The 17,341-nt window shown below is 32.4% G+C and overlaps 1 protein-coding gene across 5 annotated transcripts in view; it reads left to right on the top strand.

Annotated features, from left to right (window-relative positions):
* Positions 1 to 17,341, top strand: part of LOC145260432 (uncharacterized) — a 544,502-nt gene that overhangs the window by 502,668 nt on the left and 24,493 nt on the right. Inside the window, exon 34 of one of the 5 annotated variants that reach the window (XM_080118433.1) lies at positions 7,199 to 7,375. The exons of the other annotated variants lie outside the window; for them this stretch is intronic. Within the exon in view, the coding sequence (XP_079974559.1) occupies positions 7,199 to 7,375 (177 nt within the window). The remainder of the gene's footprint in view (positions 1 to 7,198; positions 7,376 to 17,341) is intronic. 5 annotated transcript variants of the gene reach the window in all.

Genomic DNA, 17,341 nt, shown 5'->3' with positions numbered 1-17,341 from the left:
TCTACTTTAATAGTTTCTTTTTCTCAGACTACTAGACTTTACAATTGCTTCAGTCTTCCCTGACTATATTAATCTACAGAAATTTAAATGTAATGTTAAGCAGCATTGAGCCAGGTCAGCACTAAAATAGGTGACTATTTAGAAATACCAGGTGCTGTATGTGCTCTCTGCTGATTTTGGTATTGTTTCCAATCGTTCTGGATTTCTCGTTGCCACTGAAATCGAGCAGTGCTAATTCAGAAGAGGTGTAGTTGGTGATTGTGTAACCCTTGCTTCACAATTACATGTGCAGTCCTTCTTACAGGGGGTATCCATTGTCTCTCGAGACTGAGTGGAGGTAATATCGATTTAAAAAATTTTAAATGCCGTTGATTTATTATAAGTCAAACGAACATATTTTCTGAATATCTATAGTTTTAATATTAAACATCAGCTTTTTAACAAATTGCATAATTTCTAATTGCTTCCTCGGCCAATTTTAATTATTTCATTGCAACACGCCACTAATAACACTTTCAAATTGCCTTTGGTGTCAGGACATTTTTTTTTTTTTTTTTTTTTTTTTTTTGTACTCTTACACCCTTTGTTTTGGTGTTGAGTATTTGCATGATTGTTTTTTATTTTTTATTATTTTTTATTTTTTACACTTCATACTAACTTTTCTGAATTTTTTTTCTATGAAAATTTTGTTACTATATTATTAAAAAAGTATTTAAAATGTGTACATTTCCCTACACAATGGTTTTTGAAGTGTGTTTATATATTTTATATATTATATATATATATATTTTATATATTATATATATATTTTATATATTATATATATATATATATTATATATTTATATATATATTATATATATATATATATATATTATATATATATATATATATTATATATTTATATATATATATTATATATTATATATTTATATATATATATTATATATTTATATATATATATATATTTTATATATTATATATATATATATATTTTATATATTATATATATATATATATTTTATATATTATATATATATATATATATTTTATATATTATATATATATATATTTTTTATATGTATACACACACAAATACAGAGGGATGGACAGAAGGAATAAAGATTGCAAAATGAGCTGGAGAGAGGAATGTATGTAGGATGTGTGGTGGTAGTGAGAGTGCTTACTGATATATTTGTATTACCTAAGCATTTATGTGTTGCAACATGTTCATGAGCATGTTTAGGTCAGCTAGTTAGAACTAGAGGCCTCTTCAGACATAAATTTTTAAGATAAAAAGTATATTTTGCCCTACTGCGGTATAGAGCACTCTTGTATAAACCTCATTAAAATTCATTGGTTGCTTCTTCTCTGAAAAATATTAATCTGAAAGTGTGTGTATGTATGTGTATATATATATATATATATATATATATATTTCATGTGTTCATTATATTATGTATCTTGAAAAAAAGCCTTAAAGTTTTAGTTAAAAAAATATTAGTTTTATACTGTATACTTTACATGGCAAAAGAAATGGGGCTTTAAAACTGCTGTCCAATATATAAAATCAAGATTGTTTTTATCTAGTATCTTTGTAATCAATATTATTTTTTAAACAAGATACACAGACATGGCAGAAAAGAATAGACACCCATAGAAACAGTTTATTTCAATAAACATAATTTGTAGAACAAAATCAATAATAAATGGTCACAAATTGAATAACTAATACTTGGTTGATATTCTTTTTGCTGTTCGGGCTGTTCAGTTGATGTCATCTTGAGAAATTTCTTGCAATATCTGATGGACGCAATAATGCGAAAAGTCCAGGTTTAGAAGACGGCTTCCTTTTCTTTTTACAAAGGTTTCTGTCTAATATGCCCCAAAGGTTTTCAATTGGATTCATATTTAAGAACTGACTTAGCTATGGAAGTTTATTAATCCCATTTTGGCTCAATGTTGTGTTGCCGTAGCAGAGTGATAAGGATCTCCATCAGGGAGTTAATTTGGTTTATCTTACCACTTGAGAATATTGGTAGGAATCTTTTCATGTAATATTGAAACATATTTAGCAGAATTGATGTTTCCTTCACACTTCACTAACCATCACTTCAAATTGCACCCCGTATCATAACTGAGAAATCTCTGTATTTCAGTGTTGGCTGTAATATTTTTAAGTTAAACTCTTGCTGAAAAAGCCTCCATGCCCATATCCTTCCATTGTCGGGAAATAATGCAAATTGTGACTCATCAGAGAAAATGATATTGGTCCAAAAGGTCATAGGTCTCTCCACAATTTCACGAGCCCAATCTTTCTGCGCTTGATATTGGCAGGACGAAGAAGAGGTTTCCTTCTCACAGCTCTGCCATAGTAGCCCAGCTTGTGAAGATATCTGCCAGCTGTTCTGGGACTGACACCAGCTTGTGTTGCAATGTCAGAGGCTTTGCACCAAGGATCCTCTTCAACATTTCTTTTCACAAAACGCAAAGTTCTTTCAAAGGGCCCGGGGTGACCTGGATGAGGTTTTGTGCACTCTTTGTCCTCTCTTCTGAATTGTACGATCACTCTATTAACAACAGAAAGGAGTATCGAAAGATTTCCTGCTATTTTACGTTGACTAAGACGACCTTCATGTTGACCCACGATTCGTCCTCGCAGAAATCCTGATAGGTCTGATGCTCCTTTGGTTCGTGGAATGCTTCAATGTTGTTAGATGCAATTTTAATGAGATACTCCAAGTTATTTCAGCACTACTCTTACATGTAAATCTCCTACGAGGCTACAAAGTCTATTTTGAACTCTATCAAGGCAGGACAAGTCCTTTCTAGCAGCTCCTGCCCAGATGTGGCAACAATATTCCATCCTTGGACGTACCTGGCTCTTATATAGATAGAGAATAGCATCAGCAGTGAGATATTTACCGGATCGCTAGAAGATCCCACCATTTTTCCAGCGGCCTTGGCTACAGATTTGATGTACGTGTTCCATTTAAGATCAGGAGTAAAGGTCAAGCCCAGAAGCTTGTCAAAACTTGAGGCCTCCTGAAGACGAGAGCCATTCATTTCAATTGATGCCAGATGTGGATCAGAATGTTGATGATGTTAAGAGAGAAGCTTGGTTTTAGATGCATTAAAAGTAACCAGCCACTCCTTTCCCCATTGTACTACTGTTAGGGTCCCAACTATGGGTTAAATAGAAACTGACTTGAAAAAAAAAAAAAAAAAAAAATTTGATTAAAAAATTTTGTCCTCAAAATCAATGGATTCAGCATTAAATAACCTGAAAAGGGTTGATATGCTGTAAAACAAAAACAACTAACCAACTAAATATAAATAAGCATATATTAGTCTCAGGAAAAAATATTTATTTTAGTGTCTATTCTTTTCTATCATATCTTTGTAGATACTTACGTCTGTCTTGTCACTCATATAAGTCAAAAATTATTTATATTTACAGATAAGAATGGTCTGTGTTGTTAAAAAATAAGCACTGTATTACCAATGGATTTTAATATTTAATCCTGATTGATGATTTATTTTTAATTAGCTATAAATGGACAAGGAGAAGGAGCTTTTACTCTCACTAATATTTACTATCACTGCCACCCATAACACTATGTACATAATGATTTAATAATAATTTTTGATATTAGTAAATCATATTTTGAGTAATATAAAGTAAATTGTTTAAAAGAAATATTTTTCAAAAATGACATTTTAGCTATTTACAGAATATCAAAACTGATAAAATAATTAAGACTAGCATTATCCATGGAAATTTCATGGAATGAGAAATAGGTTTTGGTAAAGCTGATATTTTTCTGGATAGTGCAAAAAATCAAGTTTTTTTTTTTTTTCTTTACAGAAAAACCAATAACATGCAGCAAATATGAGTTGATCAATATTCCTAAGAAAATAGTGTCTATTGCGTTCTAAATATAGAACTGAACCAAATGAGATAATTAATTAATTAGTAATTAATATTCAGAAAGTAATATTATGGTACATAGTTCAATACAAATAAAATCACATTGTAAGAAATAATCTTTAATTTACTCCTTCAGACAAGCATCTCTTGGCAGACAATGTTCTTTCTTTTGCTCTGCTTATTTCAAATGTTTCCTTTTTTACGTAATGTTTTGCTGATTTTTTTTCTTTGGTGGAGAACCGCTGCACGTTGAAATTAGTAAGAGTCCATTTCTCACACCATTGCAAAAATGATCATATTATATATATATTATTATAATGATATTAGAAAGCAAGACTACATCAAAAGGAGGTAACTCTCATTCTTGTGTAGGGTTGTCAGATTTACTTTTCAAATCCAAATTTCACAAATTTGGATTTTTTTTTCCTTTTTTTTTTTTTTAAACAATTTCGCCTTCAAAATTGTATTTGGCCTTTTTCATAGCGTAACATACAGACTAAGAAAGAAACCATCTAAATATTATATAGACATAGCTAAAAACATTACAATAATTATAATCGAAAATAAGAATATATAAATAGATTAATTCTGAAGAAACATGCGAATCATCTACATTGTGACTGCAAAGAGTGAGAAGGGAGAAGAAAAGGCAAGTAGCCATCTTAATGTTAATAGAATTGGCTCAATTGGTTAGCACATTATACTTATAAAGATTGTGAGTTCAACCCACACACAGAACAAGTCGATTTGAAAATGTATGTCTGATTTATGTTTGAAGATGTGTCAAGTTATGTCAGGTATATTATATGCTAAACACATTCCTTTTAACATGAAAAATAATTTGAGTCTCCTACCTTTTTCCTGCCTTGACACGGTTACAAAACCGTCTTCAAAATCAAGTGGCCGACGACCTTTTCTTCTCCCTACTTCCTCTTTCTCACAGAAGACAAGTTGCGAATCTATCTGCTCTATCATTACTTCTATGGTAGGTGCTCGACTGAGCTTCACTCTGTGGTTCCCCCCTTCATAACAAATACTTGTTTAACTGCTACAACCGTTAACAATTTCTCTTGTTTATCTGTGCCTAAAACCAAGTGAAAATTCCATGAACAGAACTTATTTCTTATATATGTTCCTCTGTGGAACACAATACCGTGGGCTGCTTACCAGCTGACTATAACATGTCGTTTTCAAGTCTAATGTAAGTTAGTTATTGTTGAGCCGTTCTCTCATATGATTAAACCCTACGTAAATTCCACCACCGCTGATCTCACTTATTAACTCTTATCCTAGAGTGGCCTCAGGGCCTTGAGAAGCAGTGACTCCTCCACCCTACCCCAAGTTAAAAAAAAAAAAAAAAAAAAAAAAAAACAGTTTACATAACTTTATGTATTTCAAAAATAACATTTTTAAGGAAACATTTAAAAATTGACTTTTTGTGTTTTGTGTGCATATGTTTGTGTATCTGGTGATATCACTAGGTTTTGGCAAAGTTCTTCATTCTCTGAATATTTGTGTACAGGGCAACACCAGACTTCACTCTACCGCATCTATAGAATTAATAAAATCCACAATCCTTTCTGCAATCCAACCATATTCGGTACAAATAAACATCATGCTATGCCTGACTTGTGCACCAAGTTCCAGTCACAAATGTCCAATAGTTTTTTTTTTTTCTTGCTATTCAATGATATATGCTACGAATGTTTGAAGTCTATTTAGGATCACACCTTCTCTATGAGATGATCATCAAAGTGGCCCAGCAGCCATTGCAATAGGTTATTTGAAGTGTTAGGAGTTGCAACTCCACCAGGAGATAGCCTGCAAAGACTGCCACTGTATTTCAGATTAGGGCGATAAGACAGACTGTTGGGCATTTATGATTGAAACTTGGTGGATAAGTCGGACATAGACTTAAGTTTATTTCTACTAAATATGGTTGGGTTGCTGGGAGGATTTTGAATTCTATTAAGGATTACATGGGTGGCATTTCTGCAGACTAATCATGTAGTTCATTTAGTAATATATTTTTTTAATGAAGATTTAAATGATTTTTATTTCTTTTTGCATGCATATTATTTATTTTGACATTTTTATTTTTATTTTCATTAAAATTTGTTTGAATTTGCTAATCACAGAAATTTGTACATTTTACTATTTGTGTTATATATATATGTGTGTGTGTGTGTATATATATATATATATATATATATATATATATATATATATATATATATATATATATATATATGGTAATCATTATGAGTGGCATAAATTCTTTTAAAGGAGTATACAATTGGGAAATTAGTCCAAAGCAATTAGTAATACTCGGACCCAGAAAGGTATAAAGACCCTGGCCGATGAGAGAAACAAAAATAACAGATTTTGGTCATTGCCAGTTTGGTCCTGATCTTCTCTCACTCACACATAGCATTTGTGAACACATATAAAATAACCGACTTGTTTATATTTTTCCCAGCAATATTTTTTTTTTCATAAAGTGCATTTTTTTTTTTTTTTTTTTTAAATATATTTACAAAATTTTTCTAATAAAACTATTTAATGACAAACTTTTTAATGGCAGATATTGTATTTTTTAAATAAGGAAAAACCTGCTGTTCTAATCCAGTGTTCCATTTTGAGAGGAACCAGTACCTCGAAATTAGTACTCTGTATTAGTATGGAAAAGGTAGGAAAAAAAAAAAAAAAAAAGTTATATTTTTTTGGTAGGCATTTTTAATTTTAAATTAAAAAGAAAAAATTATATTATTTACAAAACATTTTGTGAGGGACAGGATTTTCCCTACATTAAAAACTGACGTAAAAATTGAAAATTGGTTAATAAAGAAGAAATATTTCTAGATCAAGATTTTTTTTTTTTATGCATAATAAAATCACATCTCTAAGAAACAAGTATAAACGTGCAAAATTTTAAAAATACATAATTTTATTTAGAAATTTTTTTAGTAGCGAGTTTTTCCCTTTTCTTACACGCCATCCAAAATAGTAGCCCTTTACATTTGATGTGGCAATATGCCTTGTTTGGAGTGAAACAGAGTAAAAAAGCAAAAAGGGTAATTAAAATGTTTCCAACTTAGATATCTTTTTTTTCTGCAGATAAGTCACAAATAAGCAGATAAGCTGAAATATATTGTTTTTTTGATTAATTTTTTTAACTGTATTTCCTTTTATAAAAATATTATTGCTATTAGTAATATTTACCATATACATATATAATATGAATTGCCCATTCTCCACCTGCTACTAGGGAAATCAAGAACAGGTTCTCCAACCGATTCACGTAATGTTCGACGGAGCTGGTCAACCCTTGATTTGTCGAAAAACCCAGCGAGTGATTCCCCGTCCAGGCACCACATGAGCAGCATACAAAGTCCTCGCAAGCGGAGCACATCACCGCAGCCCGCCTCCAACTTGTCCAAACATGGTAAACAACATGCCAGCACTAAATCTAGAACGTCCCTCTTTTCTACCGCGAGGAGCCATATTCCGTCACCCCGGAGTATGTCTCCCTGCTGCCTTCATCCTCCTCCTTCTCCTCCTCCTGCTGCGCACACCAAACGAGCTAAAGATGCCTCTTCCTGCACAACTACAGCTGGCAAAATATTTCTAAGGGGTAATGGTGGCTTGTACAATGGCATGTGGGATCTCCCAGTCGACCGATCATCAAAACTAACCCTGTTATTTCTAACACATTTTTTTTTTTTTAGTTATTTTGATGTGATAAGCTCTCAAAACGGTTTCAAAAAATTGTTGGGTGTCTTTGTCTAATTTCCAAGCATAATTTTATAAACTAGCAAAAATTGTTGGGTATCTTTGTCTAATTTCCAAGCATAATTTTATAAACTTGCAGGTCCGTGAAAATTCCATGGAATGAGAACTATATTGAATCAAGAAATGTTTTGATAAAATTGATATTTTATCTTGATAGTGCAAAAAATATTTTTTTTATTGACAGAAAAAAAACAATACTTTGCAGCCAATATGAATTGATTTACATTTCTAAGAAAAATTACTGTCCATTGTATTTTTAATATAGAACTGACCTGAATGAGATAAATAAGTAATAATAAATACTCAGAAAGTAATATTATGCTACATAGTTCAATAAAAAGTAATAAAATCACATTGAAAGAAATAATCTTTAATTTACTCCTCCAGTACAGCACCCCTCGACAGACAATGTTCTGTTTTTGCCTACTTTCTTTCGAATGGTTCCTTTTTTTTTTTAACATTTTGCTGGCATTTTCTTCGGCACATGTCAAAATTATGAGCAGCTTTCTCACCCCATTACAACAGTGATCACATATTATAATCGTTTTTACACGCGAGTTACAGATGTGTTTACACACCATCAAAGCTGGCATCAAACCTAAGTTAGGTTTATAGATTTACGGTGTTCACTGCTGGTCCTCGGACTGGCTACTCATTACTGTCTTGACCGCTGCGGACAGTTGTGTGTAATTTGCATTTGTCCGGAATGCTGTGTGTTCTATGGGAGGGTTTGGCTCCACCTATTCTGCCTCAAATCAAGAATTTTATTTGAGAGTACCAGATAACACTTCAGATTTGAGTCCCAGTTAAAATTCTTCTGCTTGAACACAAAATGGCTGCTAAAATTATTTTCTGAACATATTTCTTTTAATTTTCTATTTTTCATTTTATTTCACTTTGATTAAAGACATTAATCTATTTTAGATATAAATTTCCTGGGTCTGTGGCACCTAGGTATTAAATATAAATTTCCTGGGTCTGCCGCAGCTAGGTATTAAATATAAATTTCCTGGGTCTGCCGCAGCTAGGTATTAAATATAAATTTCCTGGGTCTGCCGCAGCTAGGTATTAAATATAAATTTCCTGGGTCTACCGCAGCTAGGTATTAAATATAAATTTCCTGGGTCTGCCACAGCTAGGTATTAAATATAAATTTCCTAGGTCTGGCGCAGCTAGGTATTAAATATAAATTTCCTAGGTCTGCCGCAGCTAGGTATTAAATATAAGTTTCCTAGGTCTGCCGCAGCTAGGTATTAAATATAAATTTCCTGGGTCTGCCGCAGCTAGGTATTAAATATAAATTTCCTGGGTCTGCCGCAGCTAGGTATTAAATATAAATTTCCTGGGTCTGCCGCAGCTAGGTATTAAATATAAATTTCCTGGGTCTGCCGCAGCTAGGTATTAAATATAAATTTCCTGGGTCTGCCGCAGCTAGGTATTAAATATAAATTTCCTGGGTCTGTCGCACCTACGTTTGTAAATATTTCATGGGTTTATCCTGTTTAGATTAAAAATAGCAATAGGTCCGATAGCAACTTTGATAGTTTGTTCTATTGAGGTTGAAATATTGATTTCCTTGCTAAACGTGTTAATAGGCGCATTTTATGAATATTCATTTTTTTAACATCGATCGTGCACTAAACAAAATTGCTTGATTCATAATTGCTTCCCTGACTCGCTTTTATTACTTTCCTTATATCATAAAATGCAATGCTACATCAGTCACACATTCAAATTGCTTTTGGTATTGGGAATTTTTATTTTGCGTACTCGCCACACCATTTGTTTCAGCTATTTACACAATTTGAACTTTTTTTTTTTTTTTTTTTTTAAAACCTTCATACTAACGTTTTTATTTTTGTTTTCTTGAAAAATGTTGTTGCTATATTTAAAAAAAAAAGTGAAATGTTTATTCGACTGGTTCTTTTATGCGCACACATGGACAAGCATATGTACATATCAATGTTTTTATATACTAATACATTGTGTATGTATTTATTTCAGTAATATAAAGATATATTTATGGTTAGCCAGCTACATAGAATGGTTTTGTATTATTTGGGTTCTTTCAACTACTGTTCTCATCTTCAGTGGCATTTTCACCACATTTCGGTCAATGTAACCTCCAACATTCTTCAGCTGTATTTTGTTGAGCTTGGGAATTTGGATGGAATTTCAAATGCAACCCTTTATTTACTTCACGGGGGTAGCATACTCTTGTTCCATCAGCCATGACTGGATAGAGGTTCTAAGTAATTCACAATTATATTTTTCGATCGCCCTTACTGAGAATTTAACCTTCAACCTTCCTGGGTTTGGCAGAAACATTCTTGAGTTTGGCAAAATACACCTGAAGAAGGTTGGAAGTTACATTGACTGATGCAATTAGCCTGATAATCTCTTTCTTGGAGTAAAACGTAAATTTTTCTATGTAGCTTGTTTTCTAGCTATAAGTATATTTTATATTATAAACACACACGCACACACACACACATATATATATATATATATATATATATATATATATATGAAAAATAGTTGATGAAAATAAAATTGAATAAATTACAATATCTATTAAGCCATCGGATTCAAATAAGGAGTTATAATAATGAAAAATCCTTAATCAATAAATTTTCAAAGATAGGCTCTTATGCATCACTTTGAATCACGGCATAAATTTGAAACAATATTCAAAAAGAAAAAACAACTTTTCAAAAATTAAAAGGCATTTTCAATAAAATAACAAATTAAAGTCGATTACCTCATGAAACAGTAATCCATGAAGCCAAAGGAAGGATCTAGATAAGATGTCTGCACAATTTTACCGTAAAGAATTATCGGATTCAATGTTGCAACTAATACATACGAGTATTTAAATACAATCCTTATCTGATGGTTAAATGTTTTGGTTTCGATTCTAGCTGATGGCACCCAAGTTATGTTTCTTTTTAAAACTTTTAAACACTGCTATATTTTGGGTACAATATAATAAAACTCTGTAGACCTTTCTTGCTTGCTTGCATTTTGTCTTCAACAATCAGGCGATTACTTCTTTTTAAAAAGCTGATTCTAGCTGATGGCACCTAAATATTTTTTTTTTCTTCTTTTATTACTTTTGAATTCACGACTCTATAATAATATATACAAAATCTGGACAAATTAAAATATATTTAAGCAAGGCCCCCCCCTCCACTAGTAAGTAAATAAATAAATTAATAATGAAAAGTATAATACTACTTAAAGAATTATTCTGCAATATGTTAATTAGCATATAAAATTATACGGAATAAAGATGGGCTTTAAATAAAGTATAAAGTATGTTTGGTACCAGACAGGCAATTATATATTCAATTCAGATGTTTTAAGTTTAGTTGTATCATTAGGAGACAAACCTCGCTGCAATCATAAATAAATATTAAAAAAAAAAAAAAATGAAGCATATGTATCTGTAATCATTAAATGATTCCAATGATACAGGAGTTGTTCCAAAATTAAGGCCTCCTATTTTTTTTTTTTTTTTTTTTAAAGCTAAAACGTTGAAGAGATACAAAAATAGAAATTGTACCATTAAAATGAACAACCATGCACTCCAGAATTTTATTTTTATACAAAGTTGTCATCATTTGCAATGCATTTTTGCCTCTTTTCATGCCTCGGTTGTAAATGTTTGGAACACACTTTGTCACTCTCATCTGTTGCCTCTTTGAAATTGAGGAACATATCTCCTAACTGTATTTACATGTTGCATCGGTTTTGTAAATGTTCAACAAGTGTTGGTAAATGTTGATTTGTTCAATATTTTATGCAAGGAGGAATTCAATCATGCATCTCTGCTTCTGAAGCACATTCACGACAGGCGTTGCTTACTTAGTCTCACACTGTTAGTATATGCGACAGAGATGAAACATTCAGGTCATGCTGTAAGTTCAGTCATAACGACACTGCAGGTTGTCAGTTCAGTCATAACGACACTGCAGGTTGTCAGTTCAGTCATAACGACACTGCAGGTTGTCAGTTCAGTCATAACGACACTGCAGGTTGTCAGTTCAGTCATAACGACACTGCAGGTTATCAGTTCAGTCATAACGACACTGCAGGTAGTCAGTTCAGTCATAACGACATTGCAGGTGGGCTGCAATTTGCAATCCCCTCTGATCCATTTGGGCAGAATAAAAATTTAAAAAATAGAAGGCATATATAAAAAGCACTTTGTGTAAGTTCGTTCCCTATGAACTCCAAAATGGCTTGGCCAATTTCTTTTTGAAATTTCATGCAAATGTACTTTTTGTTATAGGCTTTGTATTGGAAGGCCTTCAATAAGTATTGAAAATCAATAATTAAAAAAAAATTTGAATAAAGAAGGACCAGTCCGATTTTGACCCAAGTTAACACCCTTATACAGCCTAACATCACAAGTACATTTGGGAAATTTTATCAAACAAGCAGAAGAGCCTGGTATATAAAATCAACAATAGGTTCTTTGATAAGACAAGGACACATTTTAAATAAATGTTCCTGTCTAAAGCACATTTAAATTATAATACTTAACTTCTACATTTTAAACTTTAATTCAAGCCATTATATAAAAATAATTTGCTAAAAATTTTTTTTTTTTTTTATAAAAGTAAATTTTCTATAGTGCAATGTAGACTACTATTTATTGTGGACTGTCACTGCAGAAGGCATGTGAACCTTCCGTCTGGTGCACCATGGTGGGTTTCCAACTAGAGCAGGCAGTCAATTGATTTGATTGAAAAATGGTTGATTTAACCAATTTTGATGACAAAGTATCGGAAGTATAGAAAATTCGTTGATCCTCAGTCAATCCTAGGCAATGTCGGGTCTCCTTGCTAGTTAAATATAAACAGGACTTATAAAAGCATCTAATAAAAATGAATGAAAAAGTTTAGCAATCTTAACTAAAAAAAATTTAAGTAAATAGCATTCAAAAATGTTATCCTATAAAAAAAGGAAAAAATTCTTTTAAAATGCATCATCCAATATAAATGAGAAACCAGGCTGCTTGGCATCGCCCAGTCGTAAGATGTTTAACCCTTAGGCTACGCTAGCTGTTAATTTTTTAACACCTAGTTTTTACTATTACAAACAACTGCAACAATGGTGTCTTCAATGACTATGGAATTCTTCTTTGCTCTAACTGTATTAATCAATGCTTGAAACCCATGTTTGCATTGTTTTTTTTTTTTAATAAAAAAATTATTTTTCAAAGACCCTAAACTTGATTTTATGTGATGTGAAAAGATTCACACCCATCGGAGGGAATTTGTGTAAAAATACCATCATAGTCCAAAGGTTAAAGAGAGAATGTTTTGAGTTATACAATTTTAACATTTATTATTATTATAGTGCCAATTCTATATTGTACCCACTATATAGTAGTGATTCTAAACGTTAAAAAAATAAATATGACTTGGGTGCTGTTAGTTAGAATCAAAACCAAAACATACAGCGTTCCAGCCTTAGTCATTAAATTTGAAAAGTTTGCATGAAATGCCGCTATGATGTTAAAGTTGGAGACGGTTGCAAATTCAGACTTTCATTATAATTCATATGTGTGTGTGTGTGTGTGTGTAGCTAGACACACACAAACAAGCACAGAATTTGATAATTATAAAGATTCACTGTTTTTTTCTTTTTATTATTGGAATTCTTTGAGATGAGTAATTTGTATATTTATTTATTTATTTGCGGACTGTTATCCTCATCTTCAAAGTTGTTTCACAACGTTTCAACCGGCTATTCTTTTGGCCTTCGCCACAGGATAGGAATGCTGAGTCTTTTAACTGTATCCTCTGAGGAGGTGAGCATTGTCTGAAGATATGGCTTCAATCCTACCCAAAGCAAACCAGAGGATTAGTTGGCCAAAACATGATGAGACGACAACAGTTAAAAGACTCGGCATTCCTATCCCATTGTGGTTAACCACCTGATGAAGGCCAGAGGATGAGTTGACCGAAACATCGTGAAACAACAACCATGAAGATGAGGACAACAGTCCGCGAATAAATAAATAAATCCACTGCTTTTGTTTTTCTTTTTTCACCTGACTCTAATTTAGATTTGCCAATATTGTTTCAGTATTTTTTTAGATGAGGTTTGATAATTTGTATTGTTTGGACTATTGTTCTCATCTTGAATTCTGTTTTCACAATGTTTTGGCCGATGTAACCTCCAACTTCTTCTTGAAGACAAATAGTTTTACTATTTACCCCCTTCTCAAACCATCTGGAAATCATGTTTAAGGTAAAGAATGGACTCTTATAATTTATGTTATTGGCAGATTGTGTGAATTGATTAACGTTTTTAACATTTGTAAAAGCATTTTTATGACGGTACCATTTTTATTTCATTTTATTTTTACCCAAATAAAATTGCCGATAAAAAAAAAAAAAAAAAAAAAAAAAAAAATCTACCTGCGTTGATAAAATAAAGGATTCAATTCAAAATTATGTGTAGATCCCAGAATTTGACAAGACACACTTGGATACAATTTAAGGTTACGTCGGTGAAAAGGTTGCAAGAATAACATCCAAGATGAGAATGGTTGTCCGACTAACCCAAATTTGATGATATTGTTTATTTTTTTTGTTATGACATTTTTGAACTAATAATTGCATTCATTTGTTTAATTTCATAACATTTAGAAGTTTTGTTTTGTACATGTGTATTTCTAATCTATAATGATAATATATATTTAAACTTTTTTTGAGGGGACTGGGGTCCTTTTCTGTTTTTTGTTCCTCGTGTTGATTTTTGTTTTAGAAGCCGTTCGTGGTGCCTGGCTTTCAATGTTTAAACGAATTTACATTTTGTAATTTGCTCTTTCTATGCTTTCTATTTTCTTCATTTCGTCTATGATATAAAATCATACGTCTCTGTCTCTGTACATGTGTCCGGCTAAAAGCCAGAAACTGTGCAAGGTTGAATGAATTTGATCCAATGCTATTTACGATAATTGATATATTGATATCGTAATACTTTTAACAAGTATGTGTGTTATGGTTTCCAGATTATAAATTATTTGATTGGGAAATCTTATTTATTAAAAAGGAGGATAGAGGGGTGCTAACATAATATGCACATTAAATTAGCATATAGATGCGATAATTTAATGTTCATAATATGGTATCACTTTTTATACTCCTTTTTAATAAATAGGATCTCCTGATCACTGAAGATGCAATGTAAATATAAAGAAAAATGTCACTTTTTGAGCCTTGCGTGAAACTAAAATATACCTTCTTGGCCTTTCTAAGATCCAAGGATAGTATCTGTTCTAAAGATGGTATGATAATATTGTGGGATTTTCGTTCGTGCTAAGTATCCATACAATGAAAATATGTCACAGATTCCTAATAAGTATGTTATAGATAATCCATAATAACCAGATATATTCTGACTCTACATTAACCAAATTATTTAGATAAATAATTTTACAGTTTTAACAAAAGGGCTACAATAATATTGTAGGGTCTCTGTTCACGCTGAAGTCTGCATAATGCCCAACAGCAATGTATTACATACGAAAGATTCCACTGTGGAATTTCCACAGGTCTCATTAGTCAATAAATAAAGACTATAGGGTAATTCCATGTTAAGTTATCTGGAAATTTAGGATTTTGAAACCAATATCCTCAGATTTTGTTCCGACTTGCACCACAGTTGAACATCGTATTTTTGACTTGGCTGACAAATTTATGTTAGGAACCCAAAAATCGGCCATTTTCTCTTCTATTATTTGTTTATCTTGTCTAAGTTTTCCACTGGGAATTCCAACGATCATAAACTCATAGAAATCTTTTTACATTTCGAACCAGTATAGAATATTTCGATTACTGTTCACAATGTTTTGATTTAAACCCCTCCCCCCACCTCAACTTCAACTGCATCTTTCCAAACTCTGGGAATCTTCATGTCAAGTGTAAAAAAAAAAAAAAAAAAAAAAAAAATTAAAATTGCAGGGGTCGGTCCCTAGCGTTGCCCGGATGTGTGGAGGTTAAGGGTAACAAAAGAGGGGGGGAAAAAGTGGTAGTAGGCAGGCAGGTTCGAATAGTAATGCGAAGGAGAAAATTTTTTTAAAAAACACGTAATGTCTTAGTCGATGTCTCCATCGTGCAAGCAGAAGTGGAAAGCATTAAAATTAAACCTAATCAATCAAAACAAGATGGTGACTTTGCAAAAATGTCAACGCAAAAACGACCCCTCCTTATACAAAACTACTGAGTTGAGTGTGAAGGAATGAATGTTTTGGGCCAATTTTTTATATTTGTCATCCAAAAGACCGTGTTTAAAATGATACCGAAATGGTCAGGATCCGTCGCCTGTGTTAAAATTTTTGCAAAACATACATACAAACACACACACACACACATTTTGCCCTATATATATATATATATATATATATATATCTAATAGCGGGGGGTACCTGGCGTTGCCCAGGTGTTTGGAGGTGTGTGTGGTTTTGGGTAAATCAAAACACCCGGGTGTTTGTGTCGGAGGGGAGGGGTTTAAAATTTTTTTAAAAAGTTTTGGTAGGTAAGTATGAGGATCGAACCCGAACCCTTGAGGCAAAGTTAGAAATTAAAGTGTGAAAAAAAAAACTTGTGACGTTAATCATTGGGCCACCGCGAAATACTAATGGAAACACATTTGAATTTATTTAACTATTTAGAATTGGCAGGTGCACGTTTTAATGACTTAATGAGGTCAACTTTGACTGCGGGACAGTATTTTATTTACTGCGGGAACACTTTTTTAATTTTTATTTTCCAAGATATGGGGGGGGGACCAGCTCCCCATAACAAAGGGATTATCCAAGTTGAATAGCACTTGTCTGATATCAGGAAGATTTCCACATTGATCAATCAATCACATTGATTGCTTTCGGACATTTCCAGCGATCGCGACCGGAAAAATACCGCCAGAATTAGTGTTGCTTTTCTTATACGAAAAAGCTTAATACACATGCGGCGAGCGAAAAATGTTGAATGTTTATCTTTTCAAAGTCGAACAAATTAAATAGACAGGCGACCCCCGTTGTTAACTCGTAGATATTGTATGTGATATAAAATGTTTTAAGAAGTTGTGAGCCAACCTACCGCTTCTCGGAAAAAAAGCTTTTTACAGACATACACAAAAAGCAAACATACGTACATACATACACACATACATACACACATTTTCGCTTTTATATCTATAGACTAGCGGGGGGTGGGGTACCCAGCTTTTCCCGAGTATTTGTAGGTGTGTGTGTTTTTGGGTAAATGAAAACAAAAATCGTTGGTTGTTTAAAAAAAAAAAAAAAAACGAAGCCTTGATGCGCAGTTGGAAAAATAAAAATGTGCGACTTGGCAGGTGCCCGTTTTTGACGAGTTAATGATGTCAACTTTTAGTGCGGGGCAGTGTTTTATTTACCGCGAGTCTGTTCGCTTCTTTTTCTTATACGAAAAAGCTTAATACATATGCGGCAATCGAAAATTGTTGAATATTTATCTTTTGAAAGTCGGTCAAATTAAATAGATAGGCGACCTCGGTTGTTAACTCGTAGATATTATCATTTAGGTGTGATATAAAAAGTTTTAAGAAGTTGTGAGGCGAC

Source organism: Euprymna scolopes, chromosome 36 (genome assembly GCF_053919585.1).
Source record: "Euprymna scolopes isolate OS-2025 chromosome 36, ASM5391958v1, whole genome shotgun sequence".
Classification (NCBI taxonomy): Eukaryota; Metazoa; Mollusca; class Cephalopoda; order Sepiida; family Sepiolidae; genus Euprymna; species Euprymna scolopes.
The sequence above is the reverse complement of the archived record's forward strand: the minus strand, read 5'-3'. Positions and strand labels throughout refer to the sequence as shown.